This window comes from Penaeus chinensis, chromosome 5, assembly GCF_019202785.1.
Source record: "Penaeus chinensis breed Huanghai No. 1 chromosome 5, ASM1920278v2, whole genome shotgun sequence".
Lineage (NCBI taxonomy): Eukaryota > Metazoa > Arthropoda > Malacostraca > Decapoda > Penaeidae > Penaeus > Penaeus chinensis.
This window is the reverse complement of record NC_061823.1, coordinates 13,491,376-13,508,800: the sequence shown is the minus strand read 5'-3', so window position 1 is coordinate 13,508,800 and position 17,425 is coordinate 13,491,376. Positions and strand designations below refer to the sequence as shown.

The 17,425-nt window shown below is 34.7% G+C and overlaps 2 protein-coding genes across 3 annotated transcripts in view; one reads left to right on the top strand and one right to left on the bottom strand.

Moving 5' to 3' along the window:
• The window catches only part of LOC125025929 (V-type proton ATPase 116 kDa subunit a 1-like), an 18,663-nt gene extending 12,159 nt beyond the window's left edge, over positions 1-6,504 (top strand). For both annotated transcript variants that reach the window (XM_047614272.1, XM_047614271.1), the window contains exons 8-17: positions 5-217; positions 583-730; positions 959-1,098; positions 1,474-1,610; positions 1,850-2,062; positions 2,837-3,017; positions 3,174-3,347; positions 3,543-3,741; positions 4,339-4,516; positions 4,726-6,504. In XM_047614272.1, the coding sequence (XP_047470228.1) occupies positions 5-217; positions 583-730; positions 959-1,098; positions 1,474-1,610; positions 1,850-2,062; positions 2,837-3,017; positions 3,174-3,347; positions 3,543-3,741; positions 4,339-4,516; positions 4,726-4,828 (1,686 nt within the window). In that variant the 3' untranslated portion in view covers positions 4,829-6,504. The remainder of the gene's footprint in view (positions 1-4; positions 218-582; positions 731-958; positions 1,099-1,473; positions 1,611-1,849; positions 2,063-2,836; positions 3,018-3,173; positions 3,348-3,542; positions 3,742-4,338; positions 4,517-4,725) is intronic.
• Positions 6,505-17,425, bottom strand: part of LOC125025930 (basigin-like) — a 12,286-nt gene continuing 1,365 nt past the window's right edge. Inside the window, exons 2-8 of the mRNA XM_047614273.1 lie at positions 12,817-12,858; positions 10,662-10,758; positions 10,279-10,430; positions 9,927-10,040; positions 9,423-9,605; positions 9,111-9,246; positions 6,505-8,790 (exon numbers count right to left, since the gene is read on the bottom strand). Coding sequence (XP_047470229.1) covers positions 8,739-8,790; positions 9,111-9,246; positions 9,423-9,605; positions 9,927-10,040; positions 10,279-10,430; positions 10,662-10,758; positions 12,817-12,858 — 776 coding nt within the window. The 3' untranslated portion in view covers positions 6,505-8,738. The remainder of the gene's footprint in view (positions 8,791-9,110; positions 9,247-9,422; positions 9,606-9,926; positions 10,041-10,278; positions 10,431-10,661; positions 10,759-12,816; positions 12,859-17,425) is intronic.

The window sequence follows — 17,425 nt, the reverse complement described above, 5'->3', positions numbered from 1 at the left end:
GCAGGTACTGAGCCAGACCCAAGATCACCGTCACCGTGTGTTGGTGTCTGCTGCGCGCAATATCCGTGCATGGATGATGAAAGTGTGGAAGATCAAGAGCATTTACCACACACTCAATATGTTCAACCTGGATGTTATTCAGAATGGCTTGATTGCTGAATGCTGGATTCCAGTTGCCAACTTGGAAGATGTGCAGCTAGCCCTACGACGTGGAACTGTAAGTGGTTTAAGGGGTTTAAGTTGAAGTGTCTGTTTATTACCCTAATGCCTTTTCCCTTCCCATGGCATGACACAGTATGTTTTTTTGTTTTTTTTACTGTCCTGTACTGTACTGTACTGTACTGTACTGTACTGTACTGTAGATGTTGTTCTCAAGCTCATTCTTTCTAGAACAGTGTATGCACTATTTTATTATTATTATTCTTTTTTTTATTGATGAACGTAGATCCTCAAGCTTCTTAGGTGTGAAATGGTCATTGCAGTTTTCTCTAATCAAATTTCTTTTCATTGTATTTTCTTAGTTGGTCCTAGTGCATTGAGGAATTTAGTATTGTCCTTGTTAAAGAAATTTTTCTTTTTCAGGAAAAGAGTGGAAGCTTGCCAGCAATTCTGAACCGGCTCAGCACTCATGAAGCGCCTCCAACTTTTCACCGAACAAACAAATTTACAAAGGCTTTCCAGGCTTTGATTGATGCATATGGAGTTGCAACTTACCGTGAAATCAATCCTGGTAAGCAAAGATTCTTGACTATTGTCATTGTTTATTTGATTTTATTATTCATGAGTCCATTATTTCATATAGTTATGTTGTTTATAAATATAAAATAATCAGCATTTACAGACTATTAGCGATTTGATGATTTTGTATATCTAGGTCAAGAATATAATTTTGTTTTGCATTTTTTTGGAATTATTTCAAATTATTTTTGTTACTGATGTTTTCCCTCTCTTTCTGTAGCACCATACACCATCATCACCTTCCCCTTCCTCTTTGCCATCATGTTTGGGGATGTGGGTCATGGCATAATCATGGCCCTTTTCGGTGGCTGGATGGTATGGAGGGAGAAGCCTCTCTCTGCCAAGAAGACTGATAATGAGGTTGGTTGTTTTATCTTTTGCTAAGCTTTGAGTGTTTTGAAGGGGAACGTCTAATACTCTTATTGTTTACAGTTGCTTAGGGGAAAGTCACATGTGTGGAATGTAGAGAATTATGTTAAATTAAAGGATGATACATTAGCAGATGTTTAATTGATTTCGAGTTTGTTCTGAAAATATTTTGAAGATCAGTAACTTTGAATAAAAGTCCAGAATTGTTTCTTCAAGATCTTGTAGTACCCATTGTGCTGTATTTATGGTAAAAAATGGCAATTAATGTGTTTGAAATGATCACCTAAGTAAAACACTTTATAACAGTCAAGTTACAAAGATAGAATTGTGCATGAAAAGGAGTAAACAAATTTTTTTCTTTTCCAGATTTGGAATATTTTCTTTGGTGGAAGGTACATCATCCTATTAATGGGTATGTTCTCCATGTACACGGGCCTGATTTACAATGACATCTTCTCCAAAGCCTTGAACATATTTGGGACATCATGGCATGGCAAATACAAGTAAGTGTTGCATTATTTTAATTATTATGATTTTAATTATTTTGCATGCATTCAGTTGTGTCCCTCTTGAAGCTGCTATTTATAGTTAGTGTCCTGAGTTTTTATGACTCGGAAAGATTATAAATAACAAAAAGCTTACTTGATATTACAGTTACTCATATAGTTTTTCAAAAAGCCTCAAATAATGAAATACATTGAAATGACATACGAGCTGTTGATATTGAAATCATTTATTGCAGTGAGAGCACCTTGTTAACCAACAAGGAGCTGATCTTGGACCCTGGCAACAAGGATCAGTATGAACAGTACCCATACCCCTTTGGTCTGGATCCCATTTGGCAGATTTCTCTCAACAAGATCAATTTCTATAATTCGTATAAAATGAAGATTTCCATCATTTTTGGCATCATCCACATGTTGTTTGGTGTCATCCTTAGTGTATGGAACCACAGGTGAGGTACCGGTTGGTTTTGATGGTATGTAAACTATTGCTGCTGGAAACATTTAATGTCCACTGTTTTGTGTTTTGTGAATTATGTTTACACATGGATGGTTCCACTAGTGCTCAACAGGATTTTTCTTTTTCTTATGCTATTTATATTGAGACATTATAATTATTGATATTGTGGTTTGTTATTATGTTAACCCACTGCTTCCTGGAAAATGCTGTGCTCATTATTTTTTGTATTTATTTGTGTGTTTGTTTGTTTGTTTGTTGGTTTGTTTGTTTTAAATGGCTCTGGTAGTGCTTAGCCACAAAGGAGTCAATTAGTAGACCTCGTGACCTTCCCTGATTTCACCTTTCCTTGAATTGGCGGATAATTTTTTTGATTTACTAATGCTGTGAATATCAATGGTGTTATTTTTTTATAATAGACCTCATAATTACTTTGTTATATACATTTGTAACAGCAATATAAGATAATGTAAAATATTTATGAAAATCAATGAAAAGGGTAAACAGGCGAGACAATTATCTCATTGGTGACTTAGTACATGTGTAGCCATCTATGTGTTAAAACAATTAATAAAGTAAACTCACAGTAGGCACGGCATATGAATATGCCATGCCCATCAGATTTGAGTTAAGTATGCTTATTACTGTGAAAAAAGGTCTTGACCCGTTATTGACAGTTTTGAAATCTCTCGGTGCCACCTACTCTGGAGGCTTATAGTACGCTTTTATTTTTTATTTTATTTATCTTTATGCCTTGCTCTTTCTACAGGTTCTTCAACAGGCCCATGAACATCTATTGTGAGTTCATCCCCCAGATAATTTTCCTGACCTGTTTGTTTGGGTACTTAGTTCTTCTAGTGTTCCACAAGTGGGTATGGTATGGGGCTGGTGGTGCAGATAGTGTTTCTCCCAACTGTGCACCTTCCATCCTCATTACCTTCATTAACATGGTAAGTGACGGGATGAAATCCATATATATTTTTCCAAAAAATATTATATATTTAAGTATTCCTCTAACAGTAAAATTTGAATCAAAAAGCAATTTATGTAAAGAAAAAGGTCTATGTTTTCCTCTTGATGATAACTAATGTTACCTTTTAAATCAGGTCTTGATGAAGGGTTATCAGTCAACACCAGAGAATGACCCGTGCTCACCATATATGTATGCTGGGCAGTTTGGATTCCAACGATTCCTTGTTTGCATTGGGCTGATTTGTGTACCATGGATGCTCCTTGCTAAACCTTTCATGCTTCACCGAAACAACAAGCGCAAGCAGATGGTACAGTCTTTTAGTTTTTTATTACCTTGTTGTTTTATGTACTAGCTAATCTCTTACTTCCAGATATGTGCTTATTTACTTATCTGTATTTTAAAAATAACTAAATTATGCCAGCTATTTAAAGTAGGAAACCAATTGCTTTGTAATCACAAATGAGGAAACCTATGAGAATGAAGGATACTTTCTTTCCAACAGATGTCACAAGCTAATGGAGGAGAGGGTGTCATTGAAGAAGGTGGTGGTGAGGCTGCAGCTGCTGCAGCTGCAGAGGAAGTGCATGACATGGGTGAGATCATGATCCATCAGGGAATCCACACCATTGAATATGTCCTTGGCTCCGTGTCTCACACTGCCTCGTACCTGCGACTCTGGGCGCTGTCGCTTGCCCATGCTCGTAAGTTGGACCAGAGAGCTGAAGTTGTATTTGTTTTATAATGTATTGATAGTATGAAGTTACACTAGTAGTCAGTTTTGTGATTACATAAATAAAGCAAGGTACTTAAATACAGGTAGCTGCACTCTGTCAATGATGAATTCCTAGTTGGCAGCTAAGCCTAGACTCTTCACCTTTATGCAATGCAAATATCATCATTTATTTATTTATGTATATATTTATTTTTCCATTGTTATTGAGCCATTGTGAAAGTAAATGCACTGAAAAAAATACCATAAAATATCTTAGATTGACAGGATCAAAAAGAGGGTGTGGAGCCAATGACGTCATTGTGTTTAGCCAATGAGTATACTATGAGATATGATTGTATGTATATTTTACTTGATATTATTGTAATTATGAGAAGAAAAAAGCAAAATTCCTTTCATTTGTGCATGCTAGTAAAGAGTTCCTTACTGCTACTGGAATGCTCTTTAGGAAAAAGTCCAATTCATTTCTGGGTTCAACAGGCTAAATCGAAGTGAAGGTACCTGGTTTTATATATACCTTTGGTAAAGTTTCTTTTCTTTTGGAGTAACGTGAATTGTTATTTGACAGAACTGAGTGAGGTGCTGTGGCAGATGGTTCTTCGTGTTGGACTAACAGCTGGAGGCACAGGCGGGGTTGGTGGCATCATCACTTACTTCATCTTTGCAGCTTGGGCATCCCTCACTGTTGCCATCCTTGTGCTCATGGAGGGGCTATCTGCCTTCTTGCATACTCTTCGACTGCATTGGTTAGCTTTTATTATTGTTGTTTTACTGCCTCTCTTGTGTTCAAGTTGTAGATTTAGATGGGATTTCATTTACGCTGTTATAAGGTTAGCTTACCTTTTGATGCTTTTCGGTTGTATTGTGTAAAGAGATCTTCAAATATTATTAGAAATTGATCCAGTAGATTACTTAAGGTAATGGTCAACTTTACTATTTCCCAATTTATTTTCAGGGTGGAGTTCCAGAGCAAGTTTTACGGAGGTGGTGGCTACGCCTTCGTGCCATTTGCCTTTGAAACAATCCTCGAACATGCAGAAACAGCTGTTGCGGAGTGATGGCCTAAAGAAAAATCAAAGAAAAGAAAGAAATTGCTATTGAACAAGTATTAGTATTATTGATTGCATTATCATCTTTATCATTTAAAAGAAGTTGAAATATAGGTGTTCTAGAAGTTCTCAAAAAAATTGGTATCCACAGTGTTCAGCAGTAGATTTTATGTATTAAATGTGCTTTATTTTTTATTTATTCATTTATTTTTAAAATTATAGATTTAAAATAAAATCTGCATTTATAATAACATTTGTCATTGTTAAAGAAATTGGTAAAGTTAGGGAAGCCGTAATTATTTTAAAATTCTACCACCAAAACCAGCAGAGTTAAAAACCAATAGCAATGACTATGCTTTGTGTACTCTTAGAAAAATCATGAAAACCTAATGTTATTCTGATCTTTAGATTATATATGGATTTATATATAAATATATATATATATGTAAATATATATATTGATGTTATATTGCATTCAAGAATATAATGGCCATTTAATCAGTGTATTGAACAATTAATATTCTACAACATTGTTGACATGTAAAATGAGGCTGTAAGGATTTTTTTGGCATGGCTTATTAAAAAAATCTTCAACAACACACATTGTATATGATAAAAAAAGAAAAAAAAACAAAAAAACAAGGATGTCAAGCTTTGCAGTTTGTATGAAAGTGCTAGGAAGTATGTTAATTTTCTTTGTTCAGTGATAACCCCCACCTTTATTTTTTTAATATTATTTTTTTTTTATTATTATCTATACATACAACTACCAGAGATTGTTCTTTGGGTTTTATATATTTTATATTATATTTTAAAAGAAATGTGTGTGGAAAGAAAAGTTGTTCTAAATCATTAGGAAGAATAATTAACTATTTTGGTCGTGTTTTCATGGATGTATTTTTTTTTTTTTTTTTTTTTTTTTTTTTTTTATAATATTCATTATGGCCTGCCCCCCCCCCCTTCACTTTTGCTTCAACTATAGTAAAAAGTCCTGGTTTAACAGTTTTTGTTATATCTTAAGCACAACATTTTTAAGTACTTTCATATTAAAAGTTATACTTTGAGTGGTGCATACAGCTTGACCCAGTTATTTCCTCAAGTCATGTGACCATTTGATAAAATTAAGCAAAAGAAAATGGTATATTTTGTTCTTGTAAGAATGGATTTTCCTTTTCCTGGTTTCTGTAATAGGTGCCATTTTTCTTCTTTCCTCTTTTATATTTATGTATTCTGAATGGCTGCATTTCAGGAATGTAAATGGATTTTGTGAAGTTGTTTTGTTTGTGGAAATGTGGGCATTTTGTTTTGGCCACAAAAAGTGTGTGAGTATTTAATACCTTCATCTATTTTTACAATAGACTACTTATTCAGATACTTTTAGTTCCTATTATCACCATGTCCGTATGTTGTAGTGCGAGGAAAGCTGAGGAATCTCATTTCGTCCCTGTGACCCTGTTCTTTTAAATACTTTGTCCTTGTAGCCATCCTAAAAATTTAAAACATTTTTTGTTTTTGTTTGGTCTCATAGAGCAGAGATTGTCACTTGATATGTACGAAGTAGTGTAGTATGAATGAAGTGCATAAATTGTTACTTTTGTTGCAAACTTTGGAAGATATTTCTAGTCATTGTTTGATTTATGTGACCTAATTTGGCTTGTCTTCAATAAATTAAGTTAGAAAACCAATAAGGTTTATATTTTTATTTTACTCCATATGATATATATATAAACTAGTTTTACAAAGCTGAAATTTTGTCCAATTTTCGGTTATCAACATGAGGAGAAAGTATACATATAAGCTAATGACAATATTGCATATTTTGTGACTAATATACCGATTCTACAACAGAAAATCAATACTGGACCAGACAAGTAAATACATATACGTCAATTATATAACATAAACTTACATCTATTACCAATATATATATATAAATATATATTATATACATATAAGGCAAAACAAAATGTGATATATGGAAAAAGGGTATGTCTACACCAATTCCTAGCTGAAGTCACAGCCATTTTGCGAGAGAACTTATATTCTCACTTCCCTGAATTTTCCCCACTTTTATGTATTTAAAAGAAAAAAGGCAAATAAGGCTTATTATTAAGATAAATTATGGCCACAGTCTTCTCAAACCTTTCAATTATAAGCAAATGCATACGGATAAATAAAACCCAGTAGCAAGCAGAAACTGAATTAGACTAAACTTGAACAAAAGTTTATTAGTTCCTTACAAAACATAAATCCATACATGACTTGTGTTACCAACTGCTGTTAAGGTGTATATAAAAAACAAAACAAAAAAAAAGATAAATACTACTTTTTTGTGAGACTTTCTCCTTGTTATTGCAGTTTCCTGATAATAGTGCTTTACTACTGCTACATTCTTAGGAGTGAATATGAAATATATACGAGTACCTATACCTTTCAAAGACTGTTCTCATGAATTACCTATTTTGAGGAATAAAAGAGAAAAGTTAATACATACTCTTTTGGAAGGAAATAATTATATGAAGCATCAACATCCTAACCTTAAAATTATACATAATAGCATCATAAATATTTAAAAAAAACTGCACATCTGTTCCATTATATAGGGACTGCCTTTGAGGAGAAGAGAAAGAAAAAAATAGAAATTATGAAAAGGAAATGCATTAAAACTGCATATCCACAAAAGTTCATCTCCATGTACTCCATTCAAAGGTAGAAAATTGACTCGTACAACACTGCTATTTCAGTTTCAAAATGTTATATATATTTTGGACTGAGAGAGGACATGTAATCATCACATACTGACTCTATAAAAACTGAGAAAGATGTTAAAAATATAACTTTTATCCTTATTCTAGGCAGTCCAAATGAGTACGAAATCTCACAACACATTCAATATACCAAAAGGGAAGTTAATTACTGACACTCAGTATATCTTTAAACAAAATATGAAAGACACTGAAAGACAGCAACATCTGCATGATAAATAAAATCTAATACGCCATTATACAAAGTAATATTATATTGACAAAGCATCTGCAGAAAAACTGGCACTTCTATTTACCCTGTATATATTCATAACTCAACATACAATATGATACCTTGCTTTCTACACAATATACGGGGTGGAATATATTTCAATAGCCATGATAAAATAGGTGAATATTTACTTGATATACCATAATATATATAAATATATGTAAATGTGTGTATATATATATATATATATATATATATATATATATATATATATATATATATATATATATATATATATATATATATATATACACATACATACATATAATCAAAATATCATTCACGACCACAACCTCACATCTATAAGTATAAATATCCAGTCACATATCAATTTTAAAAAATCAAGTCATTCCAGTTTCACATCCACTTTCCACACATTGCAGAATTCCTCTCAACATGCAACAATATACACGCTATCTGGAGTGTTTGCCACATTTCATGACTTCATTGCCAGATTGTCCTTTTTGCTCTGAATAAGGTACCTGGACGACAAGATCCTGAAGGACTGCAACTGTGTGATTTCCAAGTTTATTTTTAAGAGTTGTTTATTTATAAATTTTTATTTTCTGGAAAATAAGAAAGATGTTGCCAGAAAAAAAGAACAAAAAACACAATTAACATATATCTCTCAAAATAAATATCTTGATATAACAAAGCCAGAAAGGATTGCCCAAATGTTACTAAAGGCTTTTTTGGCCATCCAATCCAATAATGGAAAAGGTGTAAAACAGAGATCATAAAATTATAAAATCTGTCAATTTCTATTTATGAAGTCCCCCCCTCCCCTTTTTTATGGCACCTTCAACTACTAAAAATATCACAAAATTATTTTCCTCCCTAAACACCACTTCCTTCAGTGATAAGAATATCACCACATCACAGTCTACTTCCTCTGGCGAACTTCGGCATCTTTGTTATGGTCGGCAACACTTTTTCTGTAGGAAAAAGATAAAAATGAAATTGGTTAAAATATAACAAAAACTAAATGCACAAAATTATATACAAATATATATCAATATATTTTTAAGCATTGTACAATTACATACATCATAATCAACTTTCCCCGTTACTGATGCATGTGACCTACTTTATTTTCCATGCCTCCCATGTCTTTCTTATTCTCCCCTTCATTAATGGTCATTCTTCAATCAAACTCATTAGACACAAATATCCACTCAGATGCTCTCTCTCTTATGATGAATTAAATTTTTTATGAATTGTACCTGTGTCTAATGCACTTATCTAACAAACTCACTGGTCTGGGGCAGGATCTGAATCAGAATCATCAAAGTTGGCCTTGATGCGACGTTTCTCGTAGATGAAAATAATGACGCACAGGATAATCACCTCAGCGACAATAGCAAGGAATGGCCACAGGGCAGCATAGATGTCTAGAAAAGAAAACAAACCAGTAAACAAAATATAGTTGCAGACAAAAATAGCTTATAATTAGTATCTCATCCCTTCCTCTTTAGACCTGTAACACTTCAGTGGCTGATAAGACTTTGCTTTTAAAAATACACTAATCACAGCTGATACATGAAACAACTCTCTCGAAGAATCTTACCTTTCACACGCACTTCTGTGGTGGTGTTCAGCTGAAGAGAATACTGCTTAATCAGGCAAATGTAATTTCCAATATCTGACTTGAGGATGGGTTTGATCAGCAGACTGGCATTGGGGATTTTGTGCTCATTCTCAGAGAAAACAAGTCTGGTGGAGTTGATGGAGTCTTCCATGAGTTCACCATCTGAGGAGAGAGGTGAAAGGTATGTGATTGCTGAAAGTGAACTGTGCACTATGCCTGTCAGGCGCTGGACAAATAAGTGCTCTTCAGCATACTTTTGTAATTTGTACTATGGTGGCAACTGTTTACAATTCATTCTAAGAAAAATGACAATTCTGAAAGCTACAACAATTTGTTTTTATCTATTTAAATATAATGTCAGGGAAATGGAGACTGCTATAGTTAATTCCTTTATCTAGCATTCTTCTTCTTTTCTTAGTGACAGCCATGCTTTCTTGATAATGTGGTAATGTTTGTGTGATGGAAAAAAAAAACATTACTTACTCTTTAACCACTGGACAGTGGGGGGTGGGTTGCCTTCTACCTGACAGGAAAGAGCCAACTTGTCATTCTCCAAAACTGTGGTGGACTTTGGGAGTTCCTTATGGAGCTTCAGTTCTGAAAGATAGAAGAATACTCAATACTGAAGGGCAGGCTGGAAAACAAATGCCCTTTCACAAACATAATGTACAGTAAATCAAATGGGCCCAGGACAACTTACTAAATCTTAAAATGTATCTAACCTCTTGTCTGTATGTGACATGATGCACTCCGAGGATTAAATAATATGTTAAGTCACTACCAACACTAACAGACGAAAGAGGAAAAAAAAAGGGGGGTCACCTGGAATACTTACGAACAACATTGAAGACTTTAACCTCGTCTTGGCTGTGGGGTTCACAAGTGTACTCTCCAAGGTCACTCTCCATAGCAGAAGCAATGTAGAGGGTGGCATTTTTGAAAAGCTTGATGTGGTCATTCTCAGTGACTGTCTCTCCATTTTTAGTCCTTGGAAACAAAAATATCTTTATAATAATCATAACTTCTGAAGGAAACAAAGATTTTATGTCCATATAATAATAGTATAAAAATGAATTCACATAAATAAGATTATTCCTAAGGTCTTTTTCCTTAACTATCTTTTGATCATCACTCATTCACATTTGATAAGTGTACTTGCAAAGTGTTTACATTTAAGGATAAATGGCATATGGAAAATCAATGTTAAAAGTCACTTACCAAACAGTGTCTACATTTGTGAGGTTCTGGATGCAGGTTAGAGACAGGGGAGATCCCTCATGTAGAAGACGAGTTCCTTCCGTCTCTGTCACTGAACCTGCAAGCACATTAAGTGATAAGAGAGGGAAATAAAAGAGAAAAACAGTTATAACAAACCTAGCAGTGAACTTAAAATTCAAACTTTGTTTTGATGGATTTGAATCTGATGAAAAGAAAAGAAAAAAGGAGGGATGGAGGGAGGGAGGGATGGAGGGATGGAGGGATGGAGGGATGGAGGGATGGAGGGAGGGAGGGAGGGAGGGAGGGAGGGAGGGAGGGAGGGAGGTAGGGAGAGTGAGAGTGAGAGTAAAAGTGAGAGTGAGAGTGAGAGTAAGGAGAGAGAGAGAGAGAGAGAGAGAGAGAGAGAGAGAGAGAGAGAGAGAGAGAGAGAGAGAGAGAGAGAGAGAGAGAGAGAGAGAGAGTGAGAATGGATAATCTTCACTACTAAATACAATTTACCACTTACTGTAAGGGCTAGTAAGCATTACTATCCAATGCTAATTTAGACAATCTAACCCTCACCCTTTCCCCCCTTTTTTTTTATCCACATCTCTCACTCCCTCTCTGCATATTTCTGTCCCTCTCCCTTTATTTTTCTTTCTTTTTTCTATCTTTCATTTCTTTTTTATCTTTCAATTTAGACCCTTGAAATGCTGAATATCATATTCCTTTCTACAATTATGGAAATTGTTGGAAAATGTATTATGTACAAGCAGGTGTAAAATAATAATAATTCCTCCTAAAATAATGAGATGGAATGAGAGTTAAGACCAATAACTCCTGAAATTAATTAATATAATGTGTTTTACATAATGTGGAAATATTTTGCCAAGTGATGCTGTAAAAATAGTCTACACTTTTTCCTTGCCAATACTCTGCTCTATCAGCTGGTTTCTTAAAAATGAGAGGGGCCCAACCCACTGAATATACATACACATACACATACATATACACGTGCATGGATAGGACAGCTAGACGAATAAATAAATAAATAGACAGCTTGGTAGATATGGATTTATTTGTGTATATGAAAGTCTAAATGCATCAATTTTCTTTGGGTCTGGACTCTCACAATTTCAAGATAGAAGTTTATATATTTCTATTATCCATTTTCATTTATTCAAATTACCTAAGCAATATTGAAGAATAACCTTATGTACTCATACATTTCTAATACCTTTTGATAATTTCTTGATCTTTTATTCTTAAATGGTCTACTGATCTTGTATTCATCTTTCTTGTTAATGAAATTTGATATCTTTTTATGTATGTAATTAGAGGAAACATCAAACAGAATTTGTGTGGATTTCTTCTGACACTGATAAACCTATAGTTCTCCAAGTCAAAAATCATTTTATATTCAAAACCATCCCTCATAAACAGCTAATTCTGCCATTAAATACAAATATATTTACTCAGGAAGCTGAAGTAAGATATTAACTATAACATCCTTCATGATCTAATAATACAAGCTTTTACAATGACTTAATACTGAGTACATTTGATACTTTATTTCAACATCACATTTTCTACTGATGCTACCATACCGCATCTCAAAACAAGATATCCCATTACTTGTACACCTAAGGTAAGTTTACACTCTACGAATACAATACAATAGCCAAGATCACAGAACTGCAACAATCTTTATATCCCTGCGCCATCTTACCACCAATGACATAGACAGAATGAGTTTTATCAGTTAATGGGGAACACTTGTATTCCCCAGCATGGAAGGTATGAGCCTGCACAACTGATAAACGACTCACAATGTATCCCTGGGTTCCATGACCTTCAAGCATGGTAAAGCTGCCACAATTGAAGTCATACCATTAGTCTTTGTTGGTGAAATGGAAGGCTTAGCTTTCATAACACAGATATTGCTTATATTGAAAATGTCAATATTCATCAAGAGATATGACATAATTCTTCAAAAAGTAAAATTTCTCTCCATCTCCTTACCCAGCCTCTCCTGGGATGATAGCATTACCATTGAACGTCCACTGAGGGTACACATCCACTGTGGTAATGCATGTTATGGAAAATTTGTCTCCGACTGCCACAAAATGATGGCCGCTATATTCAAGGTCTATTCCTCCTCCACCGTTATACCTACCTACTCCTGCACCTGAACTCCCAGACACTGCACCTCCAGCACCTGTTGGAAGAAAGAAACATGGAAGTTAGAATTTAGTTTTGAAGGCAAGATCAAATTAATTCTGAAATTAGCACTTTTGTATACCAACACACATTTCATGCTTTTTAAGTATATCACATTCATAAATAGGAAGATACTTTCATCTTCAAATTACGATGAAGTCCGAGATAAAGTCAATACATATTATATTTATAATTCTGTGCGACTGTTCTTCAATTATCATATAGATAGATTCTCCTACAAAATGACTTATGATGCAAAGGTTGCAACACACACAACCAGGTTCTTGGCACTATTCCACCAAGACATCTCCATTTAGGTCAGTTACTGCATATAACTCAATAGTCTCCAAGGCTCAACAAAGAAACTGTCTCAGTTACTCTGTACTTCTTTATACCAATGTCTCAGTGATATAAAGCAAAAAGTTTATTAGTATGCATCTAAAACTTTCAATTGCTAATTTGCAACCATGGAAACAGACCCCTCAAAACATGCAGAGACAGTTCACTTTATACTGAAATTCTGGCCAGGCTACCTCTTCCTAAAATTGTAAAAATAGTGTTGGCCCAGATAAACAAGATTGGCAGGAGCTTCACAAACCTATTTTCATTTCCTGCACACTCAACACAGCATGTGACAAAAGCTAAACAGGTGAGGTAAAGAAAGTCACTGAAGACAATTAGAAACAAATGTAAAAAAAGCATCTGGTTCTATGAAAAAAGTTTAGGTAACACTATATAATGGTGATACTGGCATTTACATAGCATCTGTTTGTCTGACTCTAATTTCACAATCAGTGTCCATGATTTTTTATAATAATTGTTTATCATTTCACACTAATCATTGCTCCATCACTTACATACAGATATAAGCAATGGGTCAAGATTAAGATGAAGTATTTGCTAGTTGTATTGATAAAATGGTATACACTGCATGCCCTTCAAGAACAAGCCACTTATCTAGGTACAATGAAATCCTATCATCTTCAAATATACATAACAGGGAGAAAAGTAAATAATGAAAAGGAGGAGAGGAGGAAGAGGGGATAGATAATAAAACTGACAATAGCAATGAAAATAAGAAGAAGAAAAAAAGAAGAGATGGAGGAGGAAGACAAAGAGGCTAAACAAAGAGAGTGGAGACATAGGAGGGAGATGATCTTCCCTAGCCATTAGTCTTCTAACTCTCACACTCATCATAATTCCAACTCTCCCTTTCTAATCTCACACACACACTCACACACTCACACACACATTCATTCACCCACACACACATTCATTCACTCACTCACTCACTCACTCACACACTCACACACAATCACTAACTTACACACACACTCACATTCACACACACACACACACACACACACACACACACACACACACACACACACACACACACACACACACACACACACACACACACACACACACACACGTAAATAAATGTCTAATCTAATCTTGATCAATTCTTTGATTTAAGTGTGTCAATCTTGTCAGATCCTGATAAGAAATACAAGACCATTCAGTTTTAAAGTGTTTTGAATGAACACGCTTATTTCCATCGACAGCAGACAAAACTCATTAAAAGCGTTCAGTCACTCTCCTATACACAGCAGAAAATTAAAATACTATTGTAATTTGATCTTCCTACGAGTAACTAGAAACCTCATAAAAATAATGATAATAAAAGAGTATTTGGCCTTGGTAACGAGAGCAGATAAAGGAGTGATTGTGCGTATCTTAGCCTTGGGGGGTTGGGGGCACCTGTAGTTGATGATGCAATACGGTGATGGGACTAACATACCCAGGATGTATGTCATTGTGGCTAATTTGGCTTCATATATGTATGTGTTTATGTACCATATGTGTGTTTGTTTGTTTGTGTGTATTTGTTTTTTTATTGTTTTTTTGAGTGAGTGTGTGTGTGTGTGTGTGTGTGTGTGTGTGTGTGTGTGTGTGTGTGTGTGTGTGTGTGTGTGTGTGTGTGTGTGTGTGTGCATGTGCGTATGTGTGTGTGCGCGTGCATGTGTGTATGTGTGTGTACATGTGTGTACACATGTTTGTGTATGTGTGTGCATGTGTGTGTACGTGTGTGCATGTGTGTGTACATGTGTGCATGTGTGTGTACGTGTGTGCATGTGTGTGTACGTGTGTGCATGTGTGTGTACGTGTGTGCATGTGTGTACATGTGTGCATGTGTGTGTACATGTGTGCATGTGTGTGTACATGTGTGCATGTGTGTGTACATGTGTGCATGTGTGTGTACGTGTGTACATGTGTGTGTACGTGTGTACATGTGTGTGTGTACGTGTGTACGTGTGTCCATGTGTATGTACGTGTGTGCATGTGTGTGTATACATGTGTGCATGTGTGTGTATATATGTGTGCATGTGTGTATACATGTGTGCATGTGTGTATACAAGTGTGTATGCGTGTGTGCATGTTAGTATGTGTGTACGCATGTGTGCATGTTAGTATGAGTGTACTCGTGTGTGCATGTTAGTATGTGTGTACGCGTGTGTGCATGTTAGTATGTGTGTATGTATGTTTGTAAACATGTATGTTTGTGTGTGTGCATGCGTATGTGTACAGGTGTGTGTAGGAAAACATCATGTGTGGATGTGTGTGCATATGTTTATGTGTCTGTTACTGGTGTAAGTTGACAAGAAAGAAGAGAGGAAGAGAAGGAGATCAAGGAGCAGAAGCAGAAGCAGATGATGAAGAGGAGAAACAACCATCAAAATTCTATATATGCTTTTTTAAAATTATTCATCCAGACCTACATTATAACCTCAACGCTTATTAGTTTTATGGGTAAATCTTTACATATGGATGCACTTGCCAGAGACTAAGTCCTTAACTTAACATCACAAACTTTATCTAACACTCTAAACTGCTGTGACTGGGCATGCCCTTCGATTTCTCCTCCCCCAACACCCCTCTGGGAAACATTGTTATCTATTGCACGATAAAGCTGAAACTCGGGAGCACCAAAGCGACGTTTTCTGCGGTCTTTTTCCTCTATTTGTGACATTACCATTCATGTCTGCAGGTTATTTCTTGCACAGAAGACTAAGTTTTTATCCTTTACAAGAATATCATTTTCAATTTCTCTGAGCTCAGCGCAGCTATGCTGTAAAGATTATCCATTTTAAGAGATAAAAAATAGAGATGACTACAGAAACTAGAACACCTTGGCAGCATTATATGAAACAGAACTACTAACATGAATAATAAATATTCACTCAATATTTCAGACCTCTAAGTAGATTACACAGAATTTTTCCTTGTTTCCTTTCCTTGATCAATATATAATTGATGCTTGCAATAACAGTATGCAACAAGAATACCAATTGGTTTCAGGATTAAGGATGTAGACTATGCATAGAAATCACCTTTAAAAGTTGTCTCTGAATTGACCGTCTTCGTCCAGTGACAGTTATTGAATTCAATGAATTTAAGTAAGTAAATTCAACTCAATTTGTATTTGCACAAGCTTCAAATATATTCAAGTCTTTTTCATTTGCTAATCCGAGACTGGAATTAATTTTTGAATGCGGTCATAACTCATACAGCAATATTCTATACTTTTGTTCTCGAATTATATTTTCTGTGCATAACCAATATTTTGTTATTTATTTACTGCCAAGATATATTATGAATTGATCTGTGTTTCTGAATTATTAAACAATTTTACTCTTCACTGGAGTGCACAGGCTACCAGATCTTGAGTAGTATTGTACAAAAAATACCAATAACTACTCATTCTGGACCACAAAAACTGTGAAAAAGGACAATGAACTCTGTATATTATGATGAACAATAACTGCCTTTATGCATGCAAAAGCCTACTAATGCCCTTCCAAAAATATGGATAGAATTTGCAACTGTTGTGTATCAAAACAATACTGGTTAAAAGAACATGAATGTGTATTTGAACAACCCTTAGTCATAATATGTTAATCTTCTTGGAAAGGCTAAAGGCAACCATGCAATACCCACAACCAAGCATATTCTCTACATTTTGAGAAACAATGTCTTACCTAATAAAAAAACAGTTGTGATGATTAAGAAAGGATAAGTATATATTCATCTTTCAGTGACAAAAAGGGTTGGATGAGTGTGGATAAACTTGTGGGCGGTCAATGTGCATGTAATATTACGAGACCCATCCACTGACAGTTAAGTGCATAATATTCCTCCCTAACTTTGTCCAAGCTCAGTCAGCCAAGAAGGGCCTAACTCAAAGTTAAAATTGCTTTGTGACTAAACTTGCCAAGTTACACACACAAATAAAAGAAAGAAGAACATGGGAAGAAAATATTTAGAAGTTGAAAGAGACGATAAAGACAAAGCAGTTAAAGAGGACATAGGGAAGTAATTAGTTAATATACATACACATAAATATCTTGTATTTCAGAACAAACTTGTATGTTAGCAGACAACCTAATTGCAAAACTATATAACTATGCATTAAAATTGCAAATGAGATTAAAAATCACTTTATTATCTCTAATAAAACATTCCAACACACAGGAAAGTATATTCTTCTAATTATAATGCCT